The sequence below is a fragment of the Mesoplodon densirostris genome, chromosome 1, assembly GCF_025265405.1.
Source record: "Mesoplodon densirostris isolate mMesDen1 chromosome 1, mMesDen1 primary haplotype, whole genome shotgun sequence".
Classification (NCBI taxonomy): domain Eukaryota; kingdom Metazoa; phylum Chordata; class Mammalia; order Artiodactyla; family Ziphiidae; genus Mesoplodon; species Mesoplodon densirostris.
The window spans coordinates 113483229-113498677 of record NC_082661.1 but is presented as its reverse complement, the minus strand read 5'-3'; the positions used below and the strand labels follow the sequence as shown (position 1 = coordinate 113498677).

General features: G+C 36.6%; 1 protein-coding gene across 6 annotated transcripts in view; it reads left to right on the top strand.

Moving 5' to 3' along the window:
- The window catches only part of ARID4B (AT-rich interaction domain 4B), a 127164-nt gene that overhangs the window by 97557 nt on the left and 14158 nt on the right, over positions 1-15449 (top strand). For all 6 annotated transcript variants that reach the window (XM_060107991.1, XM_060108008.1, XM_060107999.1 and 3 more), the window contains 2 exons: positions 10042-10126; positions 11711-11909. In XM_060107991.1, coding sequence (XP_059963974.1) covers positions 10042-10126; positions 11711-11909 — 284 coding nt within the window. The remainder of the gene's footprint in view (positions 1-10041; positions 10127-11710; positions 11910-15449) is intronic.

The following is a 15449-nucleotide window of genomic DNA, read 5'->3' as shown; positions in this document are numbered from 1 at the left end:
TTTTATTCTTCTGGTATCCATTTTTAACTTATTTTACATTCTGTTCCTGTTTTTCCAGTCCTGATTTGAGTCACTTTTTCTGATATTGAATTTTTCTGAATTATTTTTTGCAGCCAAAGGGATTTGACCTCCTGGAATATAACTTGCCTGTAGGACTGTGGGTAAATTTTTTTCCATTGTTTAAGCTTTTTAAATTGGGACCACATTACTTTACATTACAGAAGTGCATTTAATTTTAAAACATGAAAAAAAAACCCTCAGTTTTCATATTCATTCCATTAATATCCCTTAGCACATCTAGAATGTTCTGTACATGCCTGGCGTATGGTAACTATTAAACGAATATTGAACTAGATTGGACCTCCTGGCAATGAAATGGACGTAGAGCAGAAATTAAAATCTAAAAAAAGGGGACTTGTATATAAAAGTGATACCTATGGAATATAGAGACTAGTGGGGAATTGGGACAGATGTTGCTTAGTTTTCTCACTGGAACCTCTTCTGTATCATTTTACCTATGGTAACTCTTTGCTTAACTTTTTGAGGAACAAACTGTTTTTCACAGAGGCTGCACCATTTTACATTCTTACCAGCATTGTATTAGGGTTCCAATTTCTCCATATCCTTGCCAACACTTGTCATTTTCTGTTTTTAAAAAAGTGTTTATTTATAGTTAATCTAGTGGGTATCTCATTGTTGTTTTGATTTGCATTTCCTTAATAACTCGTGATGTTGAACATCTTTTCATGTACTTAATTTTATATGATCATTTGTATATCTTTTTTGGGGAAGTGTCTATTCACGCTCTTTGCCCATTTTTGAACTGGTTGTTTTTTGTTGTTGTTAAAGAGTTGTAGGAGTTCTTCATATATCCTGTATACTAATCCCTTATCAGAGATGTCATTTGCAAATATTTTCTCCCATTCTGTGAACCCACAGAATTGTCCTTTCACCCTTAATAGTGTCTTTTTAATTTTGATAAAGTCCAGTTTATCTGTTTTTTCTTTGTTGCTCATGCTTTTTGTGTTGTATCCTAGAAAACATTGCCAAATCCAGTGTTATGAAAATTTCCCCATTTTCTTATAGGAATTTTATAGTTTTAACTCTAATATTTAGGGTTTTGGTCCATCTTGAGTTAATTTTTATATATGATTATGGTAGTCAATTTTTACAATGACCTCTTTGGATAATATACAGAGCCCAACTCCTAATTAGCAGCCAAAATGGGATTGAGAGTAAGAGACTTGAATGAATCTGATTGGAAGTGCTCATGTCCTGTGACCTTTCTTCCAGTCCCTGTCTCCTTTTGTTCCTTTGAAGAATTTTATGTCACTTTTTCAGCTTAATTTCCCTGTTCCTTCCCTGCCATACTTTCATTGTACATGCCTTTGGACTTAGGAATATTGATAAGAGTACAAAGTTGTTCTACTCATATGCTTTGAAATAATTATTCTAGTAATGATAGAAAGGAAAGCAAGGTACCCTATCTAGGAAATTGTCTGCTTTATTTTTATAGTTGGAAGTTAAAGAACTATAAATGAAGGCCATTTGACAATGGTTTCCAAGGAAATATCTGTCAGCCTGTTTTAAGGGGAGAAAGGGAACATTGCCCATATCTCTTTCACCAAGTCTTCCTATTCTCTTTGCACACTCCTCCTCCTCCTGTGTGCCATTCTTCTTTTCTTGATACCTCACTGCCATCTCCAAACTCTTGTCTCCATAAACCCTTATGTCACAGTCTCCTAGCCTATTTACTTCTGTTTATGCTATAAAGCATTATAATTAAAAACTACTAGGGAAGTCAAAGGACTGTATGTTACTGCTCATGTGAAAAATTCTTTTTCAGCATGCAAATGCTTTGTATCAGACAGTCCTACACGTAGAGAAATTTAAACGAAAGCTTATAAGCAATGAACAAAGTGAACATAAAAATAAATTTTTACTTAAAAAATGACTTTCAAGTTGATTAGTTTTTCAGTGCAAGTGAAAATAAAAATTTCCTTTGTGAAGAAGATTAATAAACTCATATATTTTTGCACTCCAATGGCCTCTCTCTCTTTCCTTCTTCCTTTTTTCCTTTCTCTCTCTATTGCTCTCTCTCTGAGTGTTTACTTAACTGGGCCTGTTCCATTTAGTATTTTTTGTAGATTGACAGGTACATTTAATGTAAAGCATTAACTTGGACTGATTCCATTTCATAGTTTTGTAGATTGGCAGTTACATCAGTATGTTTGTCTAAATGTGCACAAACAGACTAATCCCCTAAACTTATCAAATATTAATAAAACAAACTTTGGGGATACTTTTAGAAGTCAGTATCTGCATCACAAAATACAATGAGTGCCAGAGTTGTTAACCATTTGCAGTGGTCTTTATAAGCCTGGTACAATGCTCTGTGATGTGTTCTTAACATTATATATTGATACTACCTCTGCCTGAAGACCTATACCTTTGTTTCATTTTACAAAGTTAAATTCTCTAGGAAAACAGATCTATATAATTACAGTACATTTCTCTTGGGCTGTTTGCGTCAAATCTTTAATATGATGATGCTATAATATTCATGTTTTTATCATTCTACTATTATGTTCTTTATTACAATGAACACCATTCCTGTTTCTTTGATGTGGATTTAACAGTGTTGTATGGAGTGGAAATATGAAATGTTAATAGCATGCTTAGAATTTTATTTTTTCAATAATGTGATGCTTTTATCTTTATTTTTGTTTTATCCTAAGTACATGACTAAAAGCATTAAATTGTAGTCAGTAGCTCTCTATAAATTTTGCTTTAGATATTCTCTCACATTAAAAATAAATATGTAAATTGAGATTATTATAGAAAATTCATAAAGTAGGTAAATATTGATTAAATTGCTTATAAAGTTTATAATTGATAATAACTAGTGCTGCTCTTCATCATGACTTGGTCTTTTTTTCTATTACGGTGTCATGTTTTTTCCCTCATATTTTCTTACTCAATTAAGGGGGAAAGAATTCCTTTCCATGCTAAAGAGGGCCTAAATTTCCACTTTAGATGTGAGGTTTTTAAAAGCTAAGTTAGTTTTATGACATATATTAAGTTTTTTGCCTATAGATAGGTTATAAAATACATATTGTTCAGCAATTATGAAATGAGTCTCTACAGAAAACAGCATATTAATGATGTTAATATTTCACTTATATTAACGGTTAGTTATTAGATTTTATCTTTTATAATCTGTATGCATATTTTAAATAATGAGTTTTTAAGTGTTTTGTCAGTTCAGTTTTGTTGATGAAGTTATTTGTACAGTATCCTTATTCTGCATGTAATTACTGTGTGGGTTTATATTAATACATGGCTGATGATATTTCTTTGAAAGTGGTTTAGTTAGGTTTAAGCAGAACCAAAATCTGAACTGATGTGGGCACAGTAACCATTTTGGTATCTTACGTCTGGTTGACTAATGTTCTTTTCCATTTTTATTGTTGCTAAATGATTTCTTAGATGATTTGCCAACACATCCCCAAAAAAGTCAAAACGTTTTCTTTTTAGAACTCTGTTTTTCTCTGGTGAGAGCAAGTATGCTATGGTCTCTGAATGGTTCCTTTTAGCTTTGTATAAATATTTTAATTCAACACATTAAAATTTCAAATATTTACGTAGCTACTTTTCTCGAATGGTTCAGAAGGTTTGTATTATTACTTATGTAATGACTGATTAGTGTTGTCCTCTCTGTTAAATTGTAAACTCCTTGATAAGGAGCTGTGGTGCATTTATTACCCAGTGCCTAGCGCAGAGCCTGTCACATGATAGGTACCTAAGAAGTATTTGTCGAATGAATAAGCCCTTGTGTAGACTTCTAGTCTGGGAGTTTCATATAATTTTTTAAGTTGGGGGATCATCTGTTCTACCTTCTTCATTTTAGGTAGGTCAGGGAACAGACCGCTAGAAGTTAAATGAGTTGCTCATGCATCTGTTCCTTCACGTTTATTCCGTTAGTTGAATGTTAGATGATCTCAATAGACTGTTCTCAAATAAGTCAGTATATTCTTTGAAAATATTTTCCTTAGTACTTTAAATATCAGAGAAGATACTTGTCTAGACTCCATGCATTAATTACAATGAATTTATTGATAACTGAATTGAAAAAGTATGGTCTAATCATTAACAGACTTAGTCTTCATTTTCGAACTCAGTGTTTGTTAATATTTGTTCCAATATTTGTTTTTCTTTGTTTTCTGATATTTGTTTTTAAATGGAAGCATTTAGTAATCTTCTTTTCCTTGTGCCCTAGCAAACTATATTTCCTTTTGTCACAAACAGGCCAATTACTCTCTTCTGTTCGTAATTTCTAAATTTAAAGTCCACCTAAAGTTAGTATAGTTTATATCAATAATGCAAACTTCCTTGTTTTCCTCAGACATTCTCATAAAACTCTGTTGCTTGGATTAAAGTTACAGGTCATTTTGTTTGTAGGCCAACCACTTAGCTTAAATTTCTCTCCTAGTTTTCAAGCTACATTATCTCAGAACGTGAGAGCTGACAGCAATAGTCCTGCTAGCCTTGGGGAGAAATCTAGGTATTTAACAATAACGTGGTTTCTTTGAATACCTGTTGAATACCTAATACCTTTGAATACCTAAATAGCTGTTCGTAGTTCCTGCACAGTAGAGAGACCCCATCAGAATATGTGTTCTAATGTCTTGATTCCCTTTGTGGTACTTAAAGCTGAATCAAGAATATTGGAGAGGGCCTCCCTGGTGGCGCAGTGGTTGAGAGTCCGCCTGCCGATGCAGGGGATACGGGTTCGTGCCCCGGTCTGGGAGGATCCCATATGCCGCGGAGCGGCTGGGCCCGTGAGCCATGGCCGCTGAGCCTGCGCGTCCGGAGCCTGCGCGTCCGGAGCCTGTGCTCCGCAACGGGAGAGGCCACAACAGTGAGAGGCCCGCATACCGCAAAAAAAAAAAAAAAAAAAAAGAATATTGGAGAGGGCCTCCCTGGTGGCGCAGTGGTTGAGAGTCCGCCTGCCGATGCAGGGGATACGGGTTCGTGCCCCGGTCTGGGAGGATCCCATATGTCGCGGAGCGGCTGGGCCTGTGAGCCATGGCCGCTGAGCCTGCGCGTCCGGAGCCTGTGCTCCGCAACGGGAGAGGCCACAACAGTGAGAGGCCCGCATACCACAAAAAGAAAAAAAAAAAAAAAAAGAATATTGGAGAGCCACTGTGAGGGAAGTACAGCATGTCCATATATTTAGGAATGTTTGAGAAAAGGATGGAAGCATTTTAAAACCAAAAAATTTATATTTGACTTAGTTTTTTAAATTGTTTTTTTTTTTTTTTTTTTTGCGGTACGTGGGCCTCTCACTGTCTTGGCCTCTCCCGTTGTGGAGCACAGGCTCCGGACGCGCAGGCTCAGCGGCCATGGCTCACGGGCCCAGCCGCTCCGTGGCATGTGGGATCTTCCCGGACCGGGGCACGGACCCGTATCCCCTGCGTCGGCAGGCGGACTCTCAACCACTGCGCCACCAGGGAAGCCCCAATTCTTGTATTCTTTAAGAATCTATTTTGAGGGATGAATGGATGGATACCGTACTTGGTATGGTGCCCCAAGGAGAGATGAGAAATATTTCATGGTCTTCTATTTCTTAGCTGCAATTTTCTGTTGTTTGCCACTTCCCTGTAATTTCAATTTCTATGGTGTCCAAGGTATTTGAATTTGAGCTAAATTTTCCCATTTTCTGTCTTTGACTGTTTTCTTATGCCTAAAGTAAATGTGCTGTAATCTCTTTTTAATGTGTATTAAATAGACTATATAAAAAGTTTGTTTATATAGAATAAACAGAATCAATGGCAGCTTTTTCTGTAGTTCTGAATTAAATTCCCTTCATTCAAGTCTTTATTCTTGGTATTTGATAGGGAATCAGAGATCTTAACCCACTAATATTACTTAATTTAAATTAACAAGCACTAGTAAAATAAAAATTAAATTGGCCTAACTCTTTCTTATATAATTTAGTGTCAGTAGGAAATGTTGCCTTTCGGGGTGTATCGTTTTGCTTTTTCCCCACATGAATTTATGTTTCTCTCCTTCCTGGTCTTTGAAAGTATTTTGTAAAGAAAACAGAACTTGTGGACTTCCTTGGTGGTCCAATGGTTAAGACGCCATGCTTCCAGTGCAGGGGGCGCATGTTTGATCCCTGGTTGGGGAACTAGAATCCCACATGCCTTGCAGCCAAAAAAAAAAAAAAAGAAGAGAGAATAGAACTCCTGAATAATACTCTAATCAGTTATTACATAAAGGGAAAGAACATTTCCTATTTTTAAAATATATACAATGATCAGTTATAGCTATCAGTTTATTTTCTGATCATCATTTTTTTTTCCTCGTAAGATTAATCAGGCAACTAAAGTGCTACTTGGAACCTCATTACATTTTGAAATACTTCTGTTAATGTTTACATCACTGGTCTCAACCTCTGTTTGGTTAAAGGCATTTGTAATTTGAAAAAGCTGCCTTAACCAAAATTCTCACACATTGTTTTCACCTGTTCTCCCTCCTCGTGGATTGGTTCATACTGTGCATTCTTTTTTTTTTTTTTTTTTTTTTTGCGGTATGCGGGCCTCTCACTGTTGTGGCCTCCCCCGTTGCGGAGCACAGGCTCCGGACGCGCAGGCTCCGGACGCGCAGGCTCAGCGGCCATGGCTCACAGGCCCAGCCGCTCCGCGGCATATGGGATCCTCCCAGACCGGGGCACGAACCCGTATCCCCTGCATCGGCAGGCGGACTCCCAACCACTGCGCCACCAGGGAGGCCCCATACTGTGCATTCTTAATGAGGCTTTTTCAGTTGCTGGTCTGGACTCTTCTGTATGCTTACTCTGAACAGGACCTGGCCTGCCTAGTAGTAATCATTCTAGTATTACACTGTTTATTTATTTATTTATTTATTTATATATTTTTTTGGCGGTATGCGGGCCTCTCACTGTTGTGGCCTCTCCCGTTGCGGAGCACAGGCTCCGGATGCGCAGGCCCAGCGGCCATGGCTCACGGGCCCAGCCGCTCCGCGGCATATGGGATCCTCCCAGACCGGGGCACGAACCCGTATCCCCTGCATCGGCAGGCGGACTCTTAACCACTGCGCCACCAGGGAGGCCCTAGTATTACACTGTTTAACAGGCAGTCCATTCCCCGTTCTTCTCTAACTCCTCACATAGTGGTTTTTGGCAAGCCTGTAGCTTGCAAGATGAGTTCGCTTCCATGGTTTGAGTTTCTCAATCTGTGAAATAAATTCCTGATAGATTTTTAAGGCATGTTCTAGTTCTGAAGGATATTAATTATAATAACAATAACAATGTTGTGTTATTACATTTTATGAAAGGCAGCATAAATCTAGCTGAAAAAAGAAAAAAATCTAAAAGAATAGTATTAGAACAAGGGAATGCCTGAACAAACAAAAAGCACTGAGAAAGGAGAATAGAAAGAGGCAAATAATAAAGGAGTCACAATATAAATATTAGCTAATACTTATAGAACCATACATTACCATGTAATTGCTCTAGTAGGAAACATATCTAAAGAATTTCCCAAGGAATCTCCTAAAACCATACAGAATAGTCAGTAGTTTTCAAGCAAAATTGTCATGTAGAATAGTAAGACCCTTGTGTTTAATTACTGCTGTTCAAGTATTTTAGAAGCGTGTATAGTTTGTTACTTCTAATTCCAGAATCTTTCTTTTTTGTTTCCTGCCTGGCTCAACACTCTTTCCACCCCCAAACTCACTAAAGTTCTTCTGATAACCAGTCCTCTTATATACCATCCTTAGTTTATGTTTGGGTGGAGGAGAAAATGATTATCGTATAGTATCTGTACTCTAGTGGAGCTTAGGCAGTGAGCATCAGCCTGTACCATGTGGAGTAACCACTACTTTATTTATGTATATGTTCCTTATACCTTGTTCCTAAGAGAATTTAAGCAAAATACATTACCTCTAACTCATAAAGAAATCTTTCTCTGTCACAGTGAACATTGTAACTATGGGGACAGTAAGTATTTTTGCTTGTTTGATGTGTTTGGTGCTCCATCAAAGCTACAATATCTTGGTGATATTCTTGCATTTGCAATATAATAATTCATGTCAAAAATCCAAGTGGAGGGGCTTCCCTGGTGGCGCAGTGGTTGAGAGTCCGCCTGCCAATGCAGGGGACACGGGTTCGTGCCCCAGTCCGGGAAGATCCCACATGCCACGGAGCAGCTGGGCCCGTGAGCCATGGCCGCTGAGCCTGCGCGTCCGGAGCCTGTGCTCCGCAACGGGAGAGGCCACGATAGTGAGAGGCCCATGTACCGCAAAAAAAAAAAAAAAAAAAAAAAAAAAATCCAAGTGGAATTGAATCGTACTCGTACTGGTAGTCAAAATGTCTGGTATTACAAAATTAATTGTACAACAGGTAGTCTTTGGTTAAGAAAGGTAAAAAACTCTTATATCTTCGTTTAGCTTATGCTGATGTTATGTGTAACCATCATGAACTGTTTTTAGTTTATCTCATAAGAAGATAGAAAGCTTGTTTTATTTTTTCTTAAATTACATAGCATTGATTTCCATAACTATATTCAAGTAAGAGCAACTTCTGGAAGTTCACATTCAACTTTGTAGAGGGCAGATATATTTTCTGTTCATTCTTCACCTTCACTCTAATTTTGGAAGGAATTAAATTGCTTTCTTGTCAAGCATCATGCAATTTTGAGTATTAATGGGAAAATTAAAATTACTATAAATGTACAGGTAGGTGCTAGTGTGCCAGTATAAATACCAGAGGAGTGTGTTTAGTAGAAGAATAATATTTGACTTAAACTGTTTCAAAGCACTTATCATATATTTGATCCTCAAAGAGCCATATGTGATATGCAGTCTTATTTTTTATTTTATCTTTTTAATGTGGTCTTTATACAGAGCGAACTAAGTCTGAGGTTGAGAACGTCTTGACCAGGGCCACATAACTAGTCAGCAAGGATATGTAAAGACTTTTCTAGAACTCATTCCATTCTTTCCTCATCCTCTCCAGTTATCACTGTGGCCCTCAGCAGCTTCTAGCAGACACTGCCTTAACCATTGTGGGGCTGAGCCCTCAGCTTCGCCGCAGCTCATGGTTTGCACCAGCAGTATAGCTCTGCCTGGGACTTGTTACAGATACAACTAGGCCTATCTAGAGCAAGAATGTAATTTATTAGTAAGCTAATGACCCAGGTCATTTGCTTCCTGACTTAAGGTCTTTATTACTTCACTTAATACCTCTGGTAATGAGGACATTTTAATTTAAAAGCTCATTTTCAGTTGTTCATTTCCTTGAGTTAAAAATGTCAGTGAGTTTTCCCATTTTCCAGAATAAATGTAGATAACTTTCAAACATAAAAAGAGGTTAATTTGTTTTTAATGTTTCTTCTTTCTGGCTGAGTTTTTACAAAAGTAAACTGTCTTTTTTTTTTTTTTTCTCTTTAAACAAATAGATTTATTGCAGTCAGTAGTGACTTGCACCCTGTAAAATCACGCAGACTGCCAGCACTGAGTGGAGGGGCCATCACGACTGTTGGCCCTCGGCTGCCTGCACACATAAGAAGTGTCTCGGCACTGGAGGCTTGGCAGAGCTGTGCTTCCCCTTATAGCTTCCTGACACGGTTAGGAAAAATGGGCTACTTGCTGCTTACGAACACAACAAAGTATGCAAAAAAGCATAGGAAATACTGGGATTTCTCTTAATAGCTATTACACGGATTTGGTTTCTCATTGGGGCAACAGAGCAAGGAGTGCTAGTCCAGGAGTCCAGAGATCTTGCTGAGTCTTAGCTCAGCAATAGATGACATTGTGTCCTTGGATAGGTCACTTCATCTCTCTCTTTGAGCCATGGTAACTTTATTTCTTGAACCAGGAAGTTGAACTAGATGGCCTCCAAGGCCCATTCCAGTTCTGAAATGTTCTGATTCTATTTACAAGTTTCTCTGTAATATGGCATGGTTCCTTCTGTGGTATGTGTTTTATATTTATGTTAATTTCCTTCAATTTTAGATATGATGAATGGATTAAAGCAGATAAAATAGTACGACCTGCTGATAAAAATGTGCCAAAGATAAAACATCGCAAGAAAATAAAGGTGAGTGCTTATTTTGCTGTATTATAGCTCTTAATTAAGGAACTTTGCCTCCAAAATGAGTATTAAGTGTGTGTGCATTAGTGTTAGTAGAGTGGAAATACTCTCTTGAAATAGCAAATTTATCAAATGCTAGATTTGCGTACAATTAAGATTGTCAGCTTATGGAAAAGCATTTTGAAAACAGTACTAAATGATCTTTGAGGCTTTTTCAGTTCCAACATTGTATAAGTCCACTCAGCCAGATTTCACTTACCCATTTCAACTGTTTCCTACACCTCTGGTCTCCAACTAGGAGTCATTAAGTATTGTGGCTGGGAGCCCTGGGGTTACTGTAATAGCTGTAAACCATTGGAGGAAGAGAAGGAGGTGTCTGAAGGCAGAGGAAAGCCTATCTGAAGCTCTTGTTTTTTCTTCATCTTTCTCTGACTATATAGGTAGTGCCTTAGAATGTGTTCACAAGACCCTATTAGGCAAACTCTACATAGATACCGTGGGGAATCTATTAATGAGCTTGTATGGAAATTAAGGTTACTTTTATGTATGATAGAATTACGCTTATTCATTCTAAGACTGAATCTTTCTAATGTTTTATTAGAAAGTAGAACCATTAACTAGGTTTTAGAATATTTTTTAATATTTTTAATGGCTCTTTAATACTTTGAATGGTATATATAGTTGAAGTGTTTAATAGTTCTCCTGAAATTCAATTTTCATATTAAAAGTGAGGAGCTATTTACTCTCTGACTAAATGATAACCTAGTGGCCCTAAATACTGAAAGGTTTCCCCTAGAGTGATTATTCTTTTCTCACTGTGAAATTGGGTCCATATTTTTAAAGTTTTGGTATAACAACTCAGTAGCTACGACTCAGGACACTCTTGGTCTTTATTGGAAGTCATGCTACATTTAGCATTGCTCTAAGCTACTAGAAGAGCTGTGTGTGTGTGGCACTAAAAAGCCAGTTTCCTTACACAGAGCAAGCTTTAGAAGTAGTATTTTTTTTTAGTGAATATTTAAGCCTATTGTGATTTAATTTTTACAGACTTTGTAACACCAATTATTAGCAGTAGGGGAGTTTGCTAGTCTTTTTTTTTTTTTTTGCGGTATGCGGGCCTCTCACTGTTGTGGCCTCCCCCGTTGCGGAGCACAGGCTCCGGACGCGCAGGCTCCGGACGCGCAGGCTCAGCGGCCATGGCTCACGGGCCCAGCCGCTCCGCGGCATATGGGATCCTCCCAGACCGGGGCACGAACCCGTATCCCCTGCATCGGCAGGCGGACTCTCAACCACTTGCGCCACCAGGGAGGCCCGAGTTTGCTAGTCTTAATTGCCTATCTGATTGCTAACTTATTTCCACTATTAAAATATAAATATTAGACAAAAACTTATTTCTCATCCTGTAGTATTTGTTAAATAACTTTGAAAAAACATTTCTGACTGTTTTGTGGGATTTTTGTATTCTTTCTTTTTATGTTTTTTAATAATAGTCTGTAACGAGTTAAAAATGAATTTTAACATTGTTACTAATAAATGCCTCATGACGTATTATGGCTAACATGGGATACCTTTTTTTTTTCCTTAACCTAGAATAAATTAGACAAAGAAAAAGACAAAGATGAAAAGTATTCTCCTAAGAACTGTAAACTTCGGCGTTTGTCAAAACCACCATTTCAGACAAATCCATCTCCTGAAATGGTATCCAAATTGGATCTTACTGATGCCAAAAACTCTGATACAGCTCATATTAAATCCATAGAAATCACTTCTATCCTTAATGGACTTCAAGGTAAACATAACAAGCATCCTGTTGCATGCAAGTATTTGTTTTAATTTTTGTTTGTTTCAATTTTTATAAATCAAATTCTATAAAGGTAATTCAGTGACATTATCAAATTCTCTGTTTTTAATTGAACCAGAATTTTATTGACTCTTGTTATTACTTGAAATAAAATCAGCCATTGATTGAGGCTTGGAAATATTTCTATTATTAGTAGAGCTGAGGGCACCATTAGATTTTAGTTAAAATTTAATATTCAACCTCTAGTTCTATTACTGTGTTTTTTTCAGGTACCATCCTTTCTGTAGCCATGTAAAACATAGTTTGAATTATGTAATATCAGACTATAAAATTATACTGAACTTTTTGTAAAGAATACCAAACTTTGCTTATCTTGATTATATTTATTATGATCCCTTTTATGATGTCCTTATTGCTTAATGTTTAAGGCAGAATGAAGTTTAACAAATAATAAAAGTGATGAGTACTGGAGGGGAAGATTTTTGTAAATCTGACTGGCGGGGAAGAGAGAATCTGATCTGTCAAATGAAGTAAAAGAATGTATCTCCATAAAACTACTTTACATTTCTTAAAAAAAAACCCACAAACTTTACATTTCTTATAACTTAAGAGAGTTTGAATTTTTATTGATTTTGAATGTAATGGAAATTGTGTTTCTCTCTTATTTCAGATGGATATTTATATTTATTATTTGTAAATATCTAAATATTCTAAAGTTCATTTTTCATAATTTTCTACCATATCAGAAATACAGAGCAGTATATGGAAATATATATATAATTTAAAGAATAATGATACGAATGTTGTTTGTCTACCGCAGTGGTGAACAAGTAGTATTTACTTAAAATAGTTATGTCTCCCTGAAAAGTAATTAATATTCTGACTTAATCATTCTTTTACTTTTCTTTAGAATTATATTAAACCTATATATATTCCTAAAGAGGATATTATTTAGTTTTCTTAAAACTGTGGCAAGCGTAAACCTAGCTATGTAAAAAAGGCAGTATTTCCACTTAGTTGAAGGCTCCCTGAGAATGTTATCTGAATAGACTCTCTAGGTCATAGTAAGCTTCTTTGTGAGTCTACAAAAGCCTCTGGAAGGGAATTCAGTGGGGCAAGGTAATGAGGCCGTTCTGGGAAACATCGGGGCTCCCCACAGGAATATCTGACGTAGTCTCAGAGGGGGACCAAAAAGGAGTATGTTCAGGGGCAGTAGGAAGGTCCTGTGTATTTTCTGACTCTAGGCTTCCCAGACATACGCCTGGCTTTCAGGTGTAGGCCGGGTGAAATGACATCATTATCCGATTCAGGTGATGGCACACAAGACATTGAGGGGAGAGCTGGAATTTCATCACCAAATGGTGGAAACAAGCTAAAATACATACAAAGAATCTAGTTGATGGCAGGAGGCATCTTGGGGATGATAGCCCTCCATATGACTTCCTTTGGAAATACACTGCACGGTCTGGACTGGTTTCCTTTTATATCTGATGCACAATTCTCTTCCTGGGAACTTTTTAGAGCTCTCTCTTCAAAGCGGTCCCTAGAATTTCTTTGTTTTGGATATCTGATGTGTTTTTTTAACCTTCTTTGGTATACTGATTGTGGTGGAGCACATTCTCTAGTAAATTTTAAGAACAAGTGAATAAGAGGGAAGATACATTTTTAGAGACTTTCCATATCTGAAAATATCTTTATTCATGGTTTAGCGGGGTTGGACGTTTTTCCGTAATTATTTTACTGACATTGTTCCACTGTTTTTTTGCTTACCGTGTTATTTCTGTGAAGTCCAGAGCTCTTCTAGTTTCTGATTCTTTGTATGTGACTTGTTTTATTGCTTGTTTTTGCCTTTCCCTTTTTCTGGAATCTTGAATCTTTGTTTCTAATGTCCTAAAATTTCACAGGATTATACCTTGTGTGGATGTATTTTCATCCACTGTGGTTTGTACTTACTAAGTTGTTTCATTCTAGAAACTTGTGTCTTTCTGTTCTGGATAGTTTTCATGAATTATTTTGTTGATTTCCTCCTCTGCATTTCACTGTTCTCTCTCTCTCTGTCTCTGTCTCTCTCAACCTGCCATTATATTGCTATTGAACCTTCTGCAGTATACTCTAATATTCTTATCTTTTGGCAGGGACATGTTACTTATTCTTTTGTCTTTTTCCTCTAATTTCTTAGAAATTGTCTCAACTTTATCTTTTAATCCTTTTACTATTTAATTTACTGCTGTAATGCTTATTGACAGCTGTAATGTTTTTAATTTTCAACAACTCTGTTTTCTGCATGCTTTATACAATTCTTTTCTTGTACAATATCTTATGTTTCTGATTTTATTCTTTTTTTTTTTTTTTTTTTTTAGTGAAGTATAGTTGATTTACAATGTTGTGTTAGTTTCCGAGTACAACAGAGTGGTTCAGTTATACATATATATACATATTCTTTTTCATTTTCTTTTCCATTATGGTTTATTACAGGATTTTGAATATAGTTCCCTGTGCTATACAGGACCTTGTTGTCTATTTTATATATAGTAGTTTGTATCTGCTTATCCCAAACTCCTAACTTATCCATCCTCACCCCCTTTACCCTTTGGTAATCATAAGCTTATTTTCTATGTCTGTGAAATCTGTTTCTGTTTCATAAATAAATTTATTTGTGTAATATTTTAGATTCCACATATAAGTGATATCATATGGTATCAATATCTGTCTTTCTCTTTCTGACTTACTTTGCTTAGTATGATAATCTCTAGGTCTCTCCATGTTACTGCAAATGGCATTTTTTCATTCTTTTTTTATGGCTGAGTAGCATTCCATTGTATATATGTACCGCATCTTTATCCAGTCATCTGTCAGTGGACATTTAGGTTGCTTCCATGTCTTGGCTGTTATAAATTGTGCTGCTGTGAACATTGGGGTGCATGTGTCTTTTCAAATTATAGTTTTCTCTGGATATATATTATCAGGAGTGGGGCTGCTGGATCATATGGCAACTCTGTTTTTAGTCCTTTTAAGGAACCTCCATACTGTTTTCCATAGTGGCTGGACCAAGTTACATTCCCACTAACAGTGTAGGAGGGTTCCCTTTTCTCCACACCCTCTCCAGCATTTGTTGTTTGTAGACTTTTTAAATGATGGCCATTCTGACTGCTGTGAGGTGGTACCACGTTGTAGTTTTGATTTGCATTTCTCTAATAATTAGTGAGGTTGAGCATTTTTCGTGTGCCTGTTGGCCATCTGTATGTCTTTTTTGGAGAAATGTCTGTTTAGGTTTTCTGCCCATTTTTCAGTAGGGTTTATTATTATTATTATTATTGAGTTGTATGAGCTATTTGTATATTTTGGAAATTAAGCCCTTGTCAGTTGCATCATTTGCAGATATTTTCTCCCAGTCCATAGGTTGTTTTTTCGTTTTGTTTGTGGTTTCCTTTGCTGTGCAAAAGCTTGTAAGTTTGCTTAGGTCCATTTGTTTATTTTTGCTTTTATTTCTATTGCCTTGGGAGATGAACCTAAGAAAACACTGGTACA